Genomic DNA, 15,557 nt, shown 5'->3' on the forward strand with positions numbered 1-15,557 from the left:
GATCAGTTATGCTATTCTGTAAGAGTGTCAGTTCAACGTCCATTTCTCCCTCTCGACTTCTGGGCCTAACTGAAGAATGAGGGGTCTTCGATTCAGGACTGGTACTCCTGAGTGCCCGAGAAGAATGTGAGGCCCTCAATTTTGTCCCGGTTTAGCAGTGAAAGGCTGTCATTTGACAGATTCACTTCCTGTTTGGATTCAAAAGCGAAAGGCAACCGCCACTTTGGCCCAGTCATCGGGCCGATGATGGATGCTGACCAAAGAGCCTCAGAAGGGTTTTCTTGAAATCTATTTAAATATGTTATATTATAAATATCTTTTCTTTTTTTTAACAAAATGTTACACGTTTTAATTAGAAATTTTCACATTTTAACTGAATAACATTTAAGCATGATTTTCTCTCAGAAGCTTTCCATCGACCATTTGTGAAAATGTATAAAATTTAAACAAAATAAATATGACCAACACTTCAATTCTGTTTCATTGACCTCACGTTTATGGACTCTCTTTGAGGTCATCTTCTGCTTTGAATCAAATTCAGCTTCTGAAAACAAAAAAGAGGACGCTCTTCTGTCATGTAACTGTTTAGTTTCTCTAACAATCCAGTACTTTTCTAAAGTTATTCCATGATTTCGTCTCTTTCCTGCCAACTCTAAACCAGGACAAGCATTTTTAAATCAGCCTGAAAATAATCCCTCTCATCCTTCCCTGTGTTTTTGTGTCTACTGTCACACCATATCAGTTTCAGGAAAAGAAGTCTGAATAGATACAAAAGTGGCAGAAGAAGAATGCAGGGAGGGAAGTGAATAAAGAAGATGGAGCGGATAGAATTCTGCAAGTCGAAGAAAGCTTGTTGTGGAATTTAAGTTGCTACAAGAACTGAGAGACTTATTTTTAAATAAAAAATATATTTTATGAGAGGTAAGTTTATTTAATATATTTCGGTTTTGATTAACGTTCAAGTGATTAAGTTGTTACATTTAATTGTAATTTTAATCATAGTAATAAAATATTATTTTGACTATCAATAACTTGTCGATGTTGGATCCATGAGCAAGTAACCGAAACAGAGCTCTTCTTTCAGTTAAATGTCGCTCTCTAGTGGTGAGGTTGTGTAAATGCACATTTACAAAAAACGCTTTTGTCTAAACACAATATTTAAAGCGTCGTTAATTCTCTTTTTTGGCGTGTTTTAAAAATGATTAGTGTAATCTAAATCTCCAAAGTGTGTATAAAGGACAGACACGTAATCTAGAAACATTCTCAATATGTTTCTTCATTCATCTCAGTGCGTGGAGTTGAAGGTTCTAAACTCATAAATCTGGATCTGAATCACGGATTTTATCACGAACTGATGTCGAGCGTTGAAAACTCTCCAAGCCGGAAGTTGTCATCCAGCCCCTCCAGACCGGGATCAGCTCCTCAGTTTAGGGGGGTTGAAGTTTTTTAAGGAAAGCCCTCTTTTTTTTCCACCGAGTGCTGACGCGTCCAGGGTCTGGATCTCACGTCCACCATGTTGCTGATCCTCCTGCCGATGTTCCTGAGGTTCTGTCGGACCGACGGATACTTCTCGGAGGAGAAGTACCCGGAGGAGTCCAGTATGCAGCGACCCACCGTGGTGGTCGCGATCCTGGCCAGGAACTCGGCTCACTCTCTGCCGTACTACCTGGGAGCCCTGGAGAGACTCAACTACCCCAAAGATCGCATCTCGCTGTGGTGGGTCCTGCTGCATGTTTACTTTCACTTAAAAGTGTCGAGAAGGTCCTTGTTCTGCTGAACAAGACAGTGTCTGAGCTGCGTCCAACTTCCTCTGGAAACAGAGCCAGTACTTCAGTCCAGAGCTGGAGAGGCTCCTCAGATCCAAACACCAGAACCTCAGACATACAAGGAAGGATCACAGCATGAGTTATGCCACGCATGTAGAACCGGCTGCGTTTTAAGTTTTCCTTCAAAACACAAGTTCAAACATAAGGTATTACTTTGTTACAGCAACATGACTATTTTTTTTGTAGTTTGGCTTTTGCTGCTGGTATATCATGTATATATAACATGACAATTGTGTATCATAAATCATAGAATATCATGAGTAAATGGATCCTACTAATGCAAAGTGAGGCCACATGTGCTCCTAAGCTTTGGAACATCTTCCTCTCCCTCTGTGTTTGATGAGAAGAAACATCTTAAGACGTTTTTATTTGTTCAGGCTTTTCCTTGATTTTCTGGAACTCCTGTTGTGTTATCAGTTTTATCTTGACCTTTAAAGTATATACTTTATTGAATATTGTTTTGATTGTTTAAGCGCTTTGTGACCCTGGTCTGGAAATGCGCTATATAAATATAAATTACTTACTTACTTACTCACTTCGACTGTATGTAATTAGATGTAATATATATATATATATATATATATATATTTTTATATGCCATTTATAGTAATGTCTCGTTTTTGTATATTATTTTTGTCCATCGTCTGAGCCACGATCTGAGAGGATGTAAACACAAGCATGACTTTTAAGCAGAGACACGACAAACACCGATGTGTGTGTGAGGTTGAGTCAGTGAACGACTTGTTCTCACTTCGTTGCAGATGAAGAAGTGGCTGAGGAAGCAGCCAACCTCGCCTTTTAGTCAGAGTGAAGTTATTTTTTGTAAATGTCAATGTTTTTCCCTCTTTTATTCTGTAATGCCACCACAAAATATATACATATTTTTACCTGTGATGTCAGTACATATCTATTAAATCTGATAGATAAACAGTAAAAAAAAAGAAAAAGATTTTCAAACAAGTTGTCGACACATTTATGCAGTGATTTAATTGTTTCCTGGGTTTTTTAAAGTCAAGCTCTCCTTGTTTTTATTAGTTCTGAACAGGTCTAGGTGTAGGAATTAAACTTCAAAAACATTCCTGAAACTACACACAAGCTGTTAAAATATCTTCTAGATTTGGCTGTTTCTAAGTAAGCCTGTGGATTTAATCAAAATCGATATTATTTATTTACAAATTAACCTGCATTGGTAAAAAAAGACTAATCAAGCTAATGTAGCTAATGCTAACAGTGAAAAATCAGGGAAAAGTCTGCACAAATAAAAATTTCTTAAGATGTTTCTTAAAGGAGTCAGTAGATCATCAAACACAGAGGGAGAGGAAGATTGTTCCAAAGCAACAGCCTGGAAGGATTTCTCTCCTCTGGTCCTGAACCGTGTTCAGGAACCATCAGTAGATTCTGATCCACAGACCTCCGAGCCCGAGCTGGGGTGTAAGTCTGGATCAAATCACTGATGTAAGGAGGAGCCTGACCATGAATAGATCTGAAAGTAAGAACCAGAATTTTAAAATTGATTCTGAAAGAAACTGGCAGCCAGTGAAGAGTTTTAAGGATTGTGTAAATGTGAGTTCTTCTACTAGAACGGGTCAGAATTCTCGCCACAGAGTTTAGTATTAACTGCAGGCGAGACATATATATGTCTATATAGGAAGTATTTGCTCTTGTGTGATTTCTCCTCTTGACTTGCTCAGGGCGGCCACGGATCACAACACCGACAACACCACCGCCATCCTGAAAGAGTGGCTGACCGTCATGCAGCAGTTCTACCACTATGTGGAGTGGAGGCCCCTCGAGCAGCCGACGTACGTCCGACAGTCACTGGTTGAGTTTTGAAGAAAGAATTTTATGATGTCTCGGCTCCTCAGGTCTTACGCAGGCGAGCTGGGGCCCAAGCACTGGCCCAACAGCAGATACGAGTATTTGATGAAGCTCAAGCAGGCGGCGCTCAACTTCGCCAGGAAGCGCTGGGCCGACTACATCCTGGTACTGAGCTCGATGGTCACTTTCCAGGGTCAACGTGTTGGAGGCTGATGTGTCGCTTCTCTCAGTACGCAGACACCGACAACATCCTCACCAACCCCGAAACCCTCAACCTACTGATCACTGAAAACAGGTCGGTCATCGCACCGATGTTAGATTCCCAGGGACCCTACTCCAACTTCTGGTGTGGCATCACCCCGCAGGTAAGACACCGGAACTACACTCCCGTGTGAGAACGCTTCCATCTCTACTTCCTTGTTCCTCTCAGGGTTATTATCGCCGGACGGCCGAGTACTTCCCGACTCGACACCGCCAAAGACAAGGCTGCTTCCCGGCTCCCATGGTGCACTCCACCATCCTCCTGGACTTAAGGAAAGAAGGGATGAAGAGTTTAGCGTTCTATCCTCCACATGAGGAATACTCCTGGCCCTATGATGACATCATCGTGTTCGCCTTCTCCTGCAGGGCCGCAGGTTTGTCTGAGCGCCGCAGTTAAGCATAGTTGACTATTGTATACAATACAGGGGCAATGATTCGATATATATTGCAATACCGATATTTTTGTAGTATTATCGAGTATTATCTGTACAGAATTTACAGATCACATGATTCTTGACCAAGTTATAACTTCTTTTAATTTGTTTTGAAACCAAAATATGTCCAAACATCAGCTTTAAAGAATCTGCTGGAGTCTATTGTATCCTCTCATCCTCAGTCATTGATGGGGTCTCGCAGGATTTAATTGTTCCTTTAGCTTCAGAGGACATAATGACTGCTGCAGTTTAAGTTTAATTCAAACCACAAAATTGAAATTGAAAAAGCTGCATGAATATTTGCATTTAAATTGTAAATAAAAATAATTTTATAACCATAGAAATGATTTGAAAGAAATTTTGTTTTATATTTAGACACAGAGATGGTTAAAATTGAATCAGTATCAGTAAAAATAAATACATTTAAATATTTACCCGCATTAATTTGTCCCCGCAACCCTAGTCGAAGGTTAGCTCCTGAAATGTCTTTCTTTGTAAATTAAAAAAAAATGTTCATATGTAAAAGAAAAAAAAAAAAGTCACACGAAAATCAATGTTCAAAATTCGCTTTTGACTCTTCCAGGGAGAAGTATAAGTAAATACTTAAAGTGAATACTTGGAAAATAAAATTTCTTCTCCGAATAAAATAAAAATGATTTTAAAACATTTAATTGAAAAAAAAAATTGTTGTTGTTCGAAAATTACCATCTGGACTCGAGTGTCCTCTAAAGTATAAATCACAAGCTCTGTGATCACCATCATCAATGAGCGACTTCTGCAACACTACTGCCTCCTGCTGTCCAATTGAATCATTACAATTGATGTTGCTCACGTTACACGTATGCTATAACTGGTGAATTACACTAGTTTGGGGGCAGGAGTGGAGTGAAAATATCATGATGTTCTGTTCTATGTCAATCTTTGTATCCTTGTCTTTGTTATTTTTCTTTTGATCTATGTTCTTTACGTTTAGACTCAGATTGTATCATCTTGTTCTTTCTCTTTATTTCTCTGGTTCTTGTTCTTCTTTTATTTTTATTTATTTTTTATGAAAAATTGCTGTATTGCTGTGGCTAATTGGAAAAAAACAATTTCCCGAGGGATCAATAAAGTTCTACCTAACCTAACCTAGTAAACTAAATGTTAGCTAACTTGTTATCACAACCAATCTGTTCCTGAATTATTGTATCACAACATTCTGTGGTGTCTCACTGTTGCAGACATCCAGATGTACCTGTGCAACAAAGAGCGCTACGGATACCTGAACGTTCCGGGCCGACCTCACAGCACTCTGGAAGACGATCGACTCAACTTTGTCCATCTGCACCTGGAGTCTATAAGTAAGATGAAAAACTCAACCGTCTCGAGAACGTTTTTAATTTCATGGTGTGTGTTTCTGTTCATTTATTCTAGTCGATGGTCCACCGATGTTCCTGTCTCGCTACGTTCACATGTTCCCCAAGCAGAGGGACCTGATGGGCTTTGACGAGGTGACACTTTGGCTCCATACGTACATGTATTTTTATATAATCCTTTTTTATTTTTATTAATTCAATATAACATTTTAAATTTACTTTATATATTTATAAATACAGAACTGTGCAAAAGTTTTAGGCAGGTGGGAAAAAATGCTAAGAATTAAGAACTAAAAATGCTTTCAAAAATATAAATAATAATTGTTTATTTTTATCAATTTATAAAATGCAAATTGAGCGAACAAAAGATAAATCTAAATCAAATAAATATTTGTTGTAACTACCCTTTGCCTTCAAATAGGTGTGCAGCCTACTCCCATCAGTACGTGTGAATGGCTGTCAAAAGCACTACCGAATTTCCCCTCGCGGGACAAATAAGGGATTCTAAAAAAAATAAATTAGCATGAATTCTTATAGGTACATATGCACACAGTTTCTTAAGGAACTCGCCTGGTAGGTTGTTCCAAACATCTCGGAGAACTGACCACAGATCAGTCAGTGGTTTTGTAGGATTCTAGTGTATGATCAACCAATTATACCAAACAGGTGCTAATGATCATCAATTTCACAAGTAGGTTGAAACACAGTCATTAAGTGAAAAGTGTAGGAGCTAAAACTGGCCGAGGAACAGCTAAACTCTGCTACCAAGCTGAGGTCGTGGAAGACAGTTTCATGTCACGGGTCATACACCAGGCAAGACTGAGCACAGCAACAAGACACAAGGTAGTTCTCCTGCAGGTTTCTCCCAGACAAAGATTTCAAAGCGGACTGAGTTTTCAAGCTCTTGTTCAAGCTCTTTTGAAGAAGCACAAAGAAACAGGCAACGTTGAGGATCGTAGACGTAGTGATCGAACAAGGAAACTTAGTGCAACAGATTAAAAACACATCAAGCTTATTTGCCTTCGAAATCGGAAGATGTCCAGCCGTGCCATCACCTCAGAACTGGCAGAAACCAGTGGGACCCAGGTACACCATCTACTGTCCGGAGAAGTCTGTCCAGAAGTGTCTTCATGAAAGAGTTGCAGCCAAAAAGCCATTCATCCAACATGGAAACAAGGCCAAGTCACATAACTATGAACGAAAGCATAGGAACTGAGGTGCAGAAAAATAGCAACAGGGACTGGACTGATGAATCAACATTTGAAATATTTGGCTGTAGCAGAAGTTTGTTCGCCGAAGGGCTGGAGAGCGTTACAACAATGAGTGTCTACAGGCAACAGTGAAACATGGTGGAGGTTCTTTGCAAGTTTGGGGCTGCATTTCTGCAAATGGAGATTTGGTCATTAATGGTATCAATGCTGAGAAATACAAGCAGATACTTATCCATCATGCAATACCATCAGGGAGGTGTATGATTGGCCCACAATTTATTCTGCAGCAGGACAACCACCCCAAGCATACAGCCAATGTCATTAAGAAATATCTTCAGCATAAAGAAGAATAAGTAGTCCTGGAAGTGATGGTGTGGCCCCCACAGAGCCGTGATCTCAACATCATGGAGTCTGTCTGGGATTACATGAAGAGATGGAAGGATTTGAGAAACATCTACAGAAGATCTGTGGTTAGTTGTAACAACCTACCAGCCGAGTTCCTTCAAAAACTGTGTGAAAGTGTACCTAGAAGAATTGATGCTGTTTTGAAGATAAAGGGTGGTCACACCATTTGATTTGATTTACATTTCTCTTCTGTTCATTCATTGCATTTTTTAAATTGATAAAAATAAACTGTAACACAGTACTGTATATTAAAATATTCACACCGTTTAAAAGCGCTCTATTAATATAAATTACTTACTTACTTTCATTGTTGTGTTGCAATAAAACCTCCTGCAACTAGATGGCAGTCATTACGTCCTCCGCAGCTATAGAAACAATGAAATCTTGCAAGATCCTGGAGATGACTGAGGACGAGAGGATACAATAGACTCCAGCAGCTTATGAAGATGATTGTTTGGACATATTTTGGTTTTAAATTAAAGTAAAGTCTTCGTATTGTTGTCCCTGTATTATACCAATGGATTCTTGCAGATACACTTCCCTACTAGGGACACAGTTATTACTGGAGTTACAGTAATTATTCCGTTTTGATCTCATCTTCTCAATCCTTCTCAGATCTACCTCATCAACCTGCGACGGCGTTCCGACCGCAGAGACAGGATGTTGTTTTCTCTGAACGAACTGGAGGTTGACGTCAAAGTGGTCGACGCGGTGGACGGCAAGTGAGTGTTCAAACATGTTTGACTTTAAAACATTTTAATTCGAATATTCTGTAAATGCAGATTAAAGTTTAAGGAGAAGTCTGTTTATCTGCACAAACAAGTAAAATAAATTCAGTCAGAAATGTTTTTTATTTAGATATACATGTAATTTATTGAACAAAAAACATGAAAAATCAACATCAATAATAGCATGTACCAAGAAAGTAGTATATTGTCTAGAGAGAAAAGTGATTTGATTTGTTAATATTAAACTAAAAAAGCACTGATCGGGTGCACACCTCTGCCATTGGCCTAATTTCACTGACTTTAAAGAATCATGGAATACAATAATTACTAAAGGAACTCCCTTGATTAAATAATTGTGAAGGCTTTCAACAAAATATATAAATAGATTTGACTGCATGTTCTGTTTTTATAGAGTAAATGTTCCTAGTTTTTGCCCTCAAGGGCTGCCATATTTCTCGCAGGGAATGGCATAGTTATCACTTTCCTTAATTTCTGAATATAATTTTTTTTTCCCATGGTCTCACATTTTTCTTCTTATAAAAAATTAATTAAAAACATCCACTTATAAACTGTTGTATTATAACCATGTGTCAATGACAGAAGGATGCAGTAAAGTATGTGCATGTGTGTGTGTGTGTAGTGCACTGAACAGCAGTGACATCAAGCTCTTGGGAGTGGACCTTCTGCCCGACTACTATGACCCTTTCTCTGGTCGCACTCTGACTAAAGGCGAGGTTGGCTGCTTCCTCAGCCACTTCTTCATCTGGAAAGAAGTGAGAACAAGTCGCACACTAACTCAACCTCACACACACGTCAGTGTTGTTGAGTCTATGCTTAGAAAGTCCTGTTGACTTCCTCTCAGATCGTGGATCAGCAGATGGACAAAGCTCTCATCTTTGAGGACGATGTTCGGTTCCAGGCCAACTTCAAGAGACGAGTCCTCAAACTGGTGGAGGAGTTGGAGAAGACGGAACTGGACTGGGACCTCATGTGAGACTCACTTGAAGTTTTAGTTTGTCTGTTCTTTTTCTGTGTGTTCATATCTGTTTGACCGTGTGTTTGAATGTAGCTGTGTGCAACAATTTGTGTATGTGTGCATGAAGATCGCATCTTTGGTATTTTTTGAAAATGCATTATTCTGTGAAGAATTTGAAAGGGATGTTTGAGAAAGAGATTTGTTTTGTTACATTTGTGTTTTATGGGGTTTCAGTGCCAGCTTACTTTGGCATTGGGTTATTATTTTTCTTTCTTTCCTTTTTTTTTTTTAGAAATGATGAACAGGTTTTTTTTTTTTAATTGGCCCAAAAGGGCAAAATACATTCACAAACTTTGATTAAAAAAAATGTGTGGACCAATTTTAGAAACAAAAATTACAATTTCTTGGAACATATTGCGGAACTTTCCTTTTTTTTTTAAATTCCCTGAAACACAATTACAAACTCTGAAACAAAATCCAAATTTCCAAAAATAAATTTACAAACAGTAAAACAAAATTAAGGTTTTCTGAATTAACAAACTCTTGAAACAAATTAACGGTTTTTGACAATTTTAAGAACATTTACATTTATTTCAGGATGTTGTTATTTTGTTTTAAGGAAATTTTACTTTTGTTTCAGAGTTTGTTTTGCACTTCTGGGCCACCGTGTGTTTTTCTACATGAATTTCTTTTTACAAATATATTGGTTTATGCTGTTTTTGCTTTCACGCTCACATAGTTCTCTTCTCAACATGTTAATCAAATTATAGTCTAATAGACATTACAATGCACTTAAAAACCCCGTAGAAAGTGTTGCCATGTGTTTATTTTGAGTGAATCTGGGTCAATCCTGACAAACATCTGCACAACACATGTTGAGCGCCACATTCTTTTTGTTTGATTCTCATCATCATTTTCTTCTCGTAGATATTTTGGCAGGAAGCAGGTGAACCCTGAAAAAGAGAAGCCGGTGGAGAACGTTCAGAACCTGGTGGTCGCCGGCTACTCTTACTGGACGCTGTCCTACGCCATCTCACAACAAGGCGCCCAAAAACTTCTCAACGCTGAGCCGCTTTCAAAGATGCTGCCGGTGGATGAGTTCCTTCCCATCATGTATGACAAACATCCCAAGTACGTCTGAGTCTTTATTTGAATTATCTTCCATCACTTACTTTGTAATTGTGACATTTCATTCATTCTACATATGGCTTTAATGAACCCACAAAACTTCTAGAATATGAACCTTAAAATCCCTCACTCATGAGGCAGTTTGAACGCGATGAGGTAGCAAGCAGTTTGACAAGTCGAAGCAGAACAGAGAGTTCCTGTGAGCTTCATCACTTCTGGAAAACTTTCTCTGTGCCAGACCACTTCCTCGCTTCTCTCACATTCATCCAATAGGAATTCAGAAAGAACTCTTCCATCTGTCTTGTATGGTTGGCTTGTTTCATGTTGTTAAATGTCTTGTCCTTGTTTGAAATAACAGAGTTCAGATTGGAATTTGTTACTGAATCAAATTCATTATGTAGTTGAATTCTTTAATTTCTATATTGAAATATTGACATTTGTTAAATAATAAAATAATAAAATAAAATAAAAAATACAATATTTTTAACACATAATATAAGGTAAGGTAAGGTAAGGTAAGGTAAAACTTTATTGATCCCTCAGGAGGTCTCCTTTGGGAAATTGTTTTTTTACAATAGCCAGCAATTTTTCATAAACAATAAAAAATAATACATAAAAAATAAAATAAGAAGAACATAAAGAGGAAGAACAAGATGACACAATCTAAGTCTAAAGACAAAGACAAAGAACATAGGTCAAGGAAAGAAAAACAACAAAGACAAAGATACAAAGACTAACATGGAACAGAACATCCAGATACTCTCACTCCACTCCTGCCCCCGAACTCAGAATTGTACAATTTAATAGCCCGAGGGATGAATGAGTCCCTGAGTCTATTTGTTTTGCACCTGGGTAGGAGCATTCGTGCACTCATTCTGCTTCTCTGCTCACTGATGACAGTGCTGAGAGGATGACTGTCATCGTCCATGATGGACAGTAGTTTGTTCAATGATCTCCTCTCAGCAACTGTCACCAGTGAGTCCAGCTTCATTCCAACCACAGAACCAGCCCTCCTGATCAACCTGTCCAACCTGTTGACACTCCTCTTGGACACATTTCCACCCCAACACACCACAGCATAGAACAGGACACTGGCCACCACAGACTGGTAGAACATGCAGAGGAGCTTCTTGCAGATGTTAAATGAACGAAGCCTCCTCAGAAAGTACAGTCTACTCTGAACCTTCTTATACACATGGTCTGTGTTGCAGGACCAGTCCAGTTTACTGTCCATCCACACACCGAGGTACTTATAGTTGTCCACTATCTCCACCTCGTCGCCTCTGATGGACACTGGACGTGGCTTTGTCCTGGACCTCCCGAAATCCAAGACCAGCTCCTTGGTTTTTGAGGTGTTCAGCTGCAAGTGGTTCCTCTCACTCCAGTCCACAAAGTCACGTATCAGACTCCTGTACTCGTCTTCGCTGTTGTCCCTGATGCATCCAACAATGGCAGTGTCGTCAGCATACTTCTGGACGAGACTCAGCTCTGAGTTGTAGCAGAAGTCTGAAGTGTAGATGGTGAAGAGGAGAGGGGCCAGTACTGTCCCCTGAGGTGCTCCTGTACTGCACACCATAGTGTCAGACTTGATGTCCTTCAGCCTGACATACTGTGGTCGATCAGTAAGATAGTCCGTAATCCAGGAGACCAGACCAGGGTCCACATGCATCTTAGTCAGTTTGTCCTGCAGCAGAGTGGGTTGGATAGTGTTGAAGGCACTAGAAAAGTCCAGGAACAGGATTCTCACTGAACCGCTTCCTTTATCCAAGTGGGAGTAGGTCCGATGCAGGAGGTGAAGGATGGCATCTTCCACACCAACTGCTGGCTGGTAGGCAAACTGCAGGGGGTCTTGCGCGTGCTGGACTTGTGGCGTAAGATGTTTGAGGACCAGCCGCTCCAGTGTCTTCATCAGCTGCGAAGTCAGTGCCACCGGTCTGTAATCGTTCAGCACACTCGGTCGGATCTTTTTAGGGACTGGAACGATACAGGAAGTCTTCCACAGAGTTGGTACTTTCCCCAGCCGTAGACTGAGGTTGAAGACATGCTGGAGTGGCTCAGCTAGTTCAGCAGCGCAGGTCTTTAGCAGTCGAGCAGACACCTTATCAGGACCAGCAGCCTTCCCTGGACGAATCCTCCGAAGTACATCCTGTACCTGGAGTGAGGTGAAGCTGGGAAGTGGTTCTGTGGAGCTGGGGGGGGCACAAGAAGGTGGGGCAGGTCCTGAGGCGGGCAGCAGTGAGGGTGAGGTGACCTGCTCAAACCTGTTGAAAAAGTTGTTCAGTCCATTTGCCTCATCCACCGTGTCCACTGCAGTCAGAGAGGCCTTGGTCTTGTGTCCAGTGATGGTTTTAACACCATCCCAGACCTCTCTTATTTCTTCTCGGCTCAGCTTCTCCTCCAACCTCCTCCTGTAGGTGTCCTTTGCCTCCTTCAAGCATCGCTTCACCTCCTGCTGAGCTGACCTCATGGCGTCCCTGTCTCTGCTCCTGAATGCCACTTTCTTCCTGTTAAGGACATCCTTGACCTCCTTTGTTACCCACGGTTTATTATTAGGGTAACAGCGGACAGTCTTAGTAGGGGCGACAACGTCCAAACAGAAATTTAAATAATCTGTTAGACAGTGTGTCTGTCCCTCGATGTCCTCACCATGAGACCTCAGCAGCACATCCCAGTCTGTTGTTTCAAAGCAGTCTCTGATGGCGTCCTCCACAGCTGGTGTCCACTTTCTGATTGTCTTAGTGGTCACAGTCTGTCTCTGCACCAGAGGAGTGTACTGTGACTGAAGGTGGACCAGGTTGTGATCGGACCTTCCAAGTGGAGGAAGAGGTTTGGCTCTGTAGGCGTCCTTCAAGTTGGAATATGGAATTATAATTCCAATTATTCAACATGTTTTGTTTTTTTTAATTCGTAGCCTTTTAAATTGAATTTAAATTTAATATATATAGGTTGGTATAAAAGTGCCACCAGACCGAATGTATACCGAGGTATCTGGTCAGACTTTCATCCGTTCTTACGTCGAGCAGACAATCATGTAGCGACATAGAGGGCACGTCAATTCATGAAAGCGGATTCCAAAGCAAATATAATGTTATATATTGGCACTTTTATAACAACATTTTTAAAATGTTATTATTCACAAAAAAGGAACAATTCAACCTTTCATTACACGATGATTGAATTAAATAGAAAACAATTTCATATAGAAATGATTGAATTATTAAAAAAAAAAATTAAATCCTTTAAAAAAACAACAATATGTTTTTTCAATAAATAATAGAACGTTTTATCATTTAAAATGTTAAATTCAACAATTAAACATAAAATAATTTGATGGCAATGCTATACTTACACAGAATCTGTACTGTTTTATTCAGCATTTTATTTGTCACTATTTATAATTCATTATAATTTACGATGAAAATAATCACATTTTTCGATTGCTACTGAGTTCTGTCTGTTTTTGTCTTTAAAATTCATATTTTTCCTGTGTTTTCTAAATTTTCACTAAGACTAAGATGATGTTTATATATTTATTATAACTTTATTATTGACCTTGTCCATGATTCTCCTCCTCCGGCAGCGAGGACTACATGTCCCACTACCCCAACAGAAACCTCCAAGCCTTCAGCACCAGCCCCCTGCTGGTGCAACCCTGCCACTACGCCGGTGACCCCCAGTGGGTGAGCGACACGGAGACCTCCACCCTGTGGGACGACGACTCGGTGCGCACGGACTGGAGAGGTTCCCACAAGACCCTGAAGGGGGCGGTGTCTCCCTCCCAGGTCATGTCAGCTGGCTACAGGGACGAGCTGTGACGTGTGACGTGGATCTGCTGGACAGGGACCTGTGAGACCACTTCAGTGACCAGCTGGACTTCAGAGCACGTGGGAGATCATGTGACATGGTAGTGGTTCTAATTTAATCCTGGCAAGGGGGGACACCAGGGGGGTCATGTGGAGCGACTGCAGACAAACAACAAACAACGTGTCTGAACTTATGCAACGATAATCTTGATGCTCAAACTTGCACAAATAAGGAGTCGACTTTTATTTTTGTTTTAACTGTTACAAATGGTTTATTTTTGAGTATGATTGACAGGTGTCACGGGGGTGTTGTGTGTTTTTAAACGGCATGTTATATCCTGGACTTAAAGAGGGAAAGTTTTTTTATGGACAACAGAAAGATGGCTGTGAGGAGAAATTATTTATGAGGTTCTTTTTGTTCTTAAATCATGACAAAATATCTTATAAGCAACTATGATACTATTTAAAAAAAATATATTAGCAAAATTACGGTACGACTTCGACTTAAGAGGAAAAAGTTCAAACATTCTATTATTTTAGTATTTAATTATACATTTCATTGATTTCAAGTATTTAAAACTTTGTTAGAGTTTTGTGTAAACATATGATTCAATATTTTTAATAGAAAATTACATCCCACCGAACAATAATTGATATTATTTAATTAGTACTTTAATACTACGTTGTACAAATACTTTGTGCAGACTTTTCCTTGATTCTCTGAGACTCCTGTGTTTGTCTCGGTGTTGTCTTGACCTTTTAAGCATCTATTTTATAGGGTAATGTTTTGGATTGTTTAAGCGCTTTGTGACCCTGGTCTAGAGAAGCGCTCTACAAATATTACTTACTTACTTACCAGACTTGACCTGGACATTTTTTTTGGAAATGTCAGCGTTGTTCACCCAGTGTGTTGACATAGATGCTCAATTTGCTTCCAATGTTTGAGTCCATATCCAGTTTTTTATTTGACTTTATACTGTTAACAGTAAATATTTAGTTATGGTGTATTTACCTCCTCTTGGATTGAATTTAATGTAACATTCTTAAGAAAATGGACTTTTCTCCTGATAGAAGCGTCAAATAGTTTGGACACGCAACTCTTTTATTTTCTAGTTTTTAAACACGGCCATGATTTTTTATTTTAAATAACAATTAAGACATTTAATCCAGAGTCTAACGACTCACCTTCCATCTTCTTTAACCCTTGAGTGATCCTTCGGGTCACCTTGACCCTGAGATAACCAGAGGGTTAATCTCCATTTCCTGTCTCTGTATGTGTCTCGTCTCCGGCTCCATGGTACCCTCAGATGCACTCACCTTGTTTTGTTACTTGCCGTGCAATCATGTTTAATGTCTTGTTGATGAAGACAATGCATCTCAAAGACTGTTTCAAGTATCATTGTTGGACATTTTAATGTAATAAACTGAAATAGTTTTCAAATTATTTCACAGGAGCTGTTAGTGTCATGAATTTCAGGGGTACTAGTTTTGGGGATTTGGTTTTTTTGGGTTTGGATTTTTTTTTTTTCGTGTGAACAAACCATGGTATTCTTTCAGATAATGCACAGAACTAAATGGAGGCCATCACAAAAATATTCGGTAGAGTAAAGAA

General features: G+C 39.6%; 1 protein-coding gene across 1 annotated transcript; it reads left to right on the forward strand.

Moving 5' to 3' along the window:
- The first annotated feature begins 1,447 nt into the window (after positions 1 to 1,447).
- cercam (cerebral endothelial cell adhesion molecule) lies at positions 1,448 to 15,344 on the forward strand. The gene is made up of 12 exons (XM_087791296.1): positions 1,448 to 1,716; positions 3,518 to 3,628; positions 3,692 to 3,809; positions 3,875 to 4,009; positions 4,075 to 4,279; positions 5,560 to 5,679; positions 5,753 to 5,829; positions 7,926 to 8,032; positions 8,679 to 8,811; positions 8,901 to 9,028; positions 9,942 to 10,145; positions 13,723 to 15,344. Exons 1-12 carry the CDS (start codon positions 1,514 to 1,516, stop codon positions 13,955 to 13,957), a joined length of 1,776 nt encoding a protein of 591 aa, XP_087647422.1. The 5' UTR covers positions 1,448 to 1,513; the 3' UTR covers positions 13,958 to 15,344.
- The last annotated feature ends 213 nt before the right edge of the window (positions 15,345 to 15,557 follow it).

Source organism: Callionymus lyra, chromosome 5 (genome assembly GCF_982586985.1).
Source record: "Callionymus lyra chromosome 5, fCalLyr1.hap1.1, whole genome shotgun sequence".
In the NCBI taxonomy this organism is placed as follows: Eukaryota; Metazoa; Chordata; class Actinopteri; order Syngnathiformes; family Callionymidae; genus Callionymus; species Callionymus lyra.

Excerpts from the sequence above, each read along its gene's own strand:
- cercam (XM_087791296.1), top strand. The coding sequence starts at position 1,514 with ATGTTGCTGATCCTCCTGCCGATGTTCCTGAGGTTCTGTCGGACCGAC. Across the intron at positions 4,280-5,559 it reads CTTCTCCTGCAGGGCCGCAG|ACATCCAGATGTACCTGTGC; the intron begins GTTTGTCTGAGC and ends TCACTGTTGCAG. Across the intron at positions 8,033-8,678 it reads GTCGACGCGGTGGACGGCAA|TGCACTGAACAGCAGTGACA; the intron begins GTGAGTGTTCAA and ends GTGTGTGTGTAG.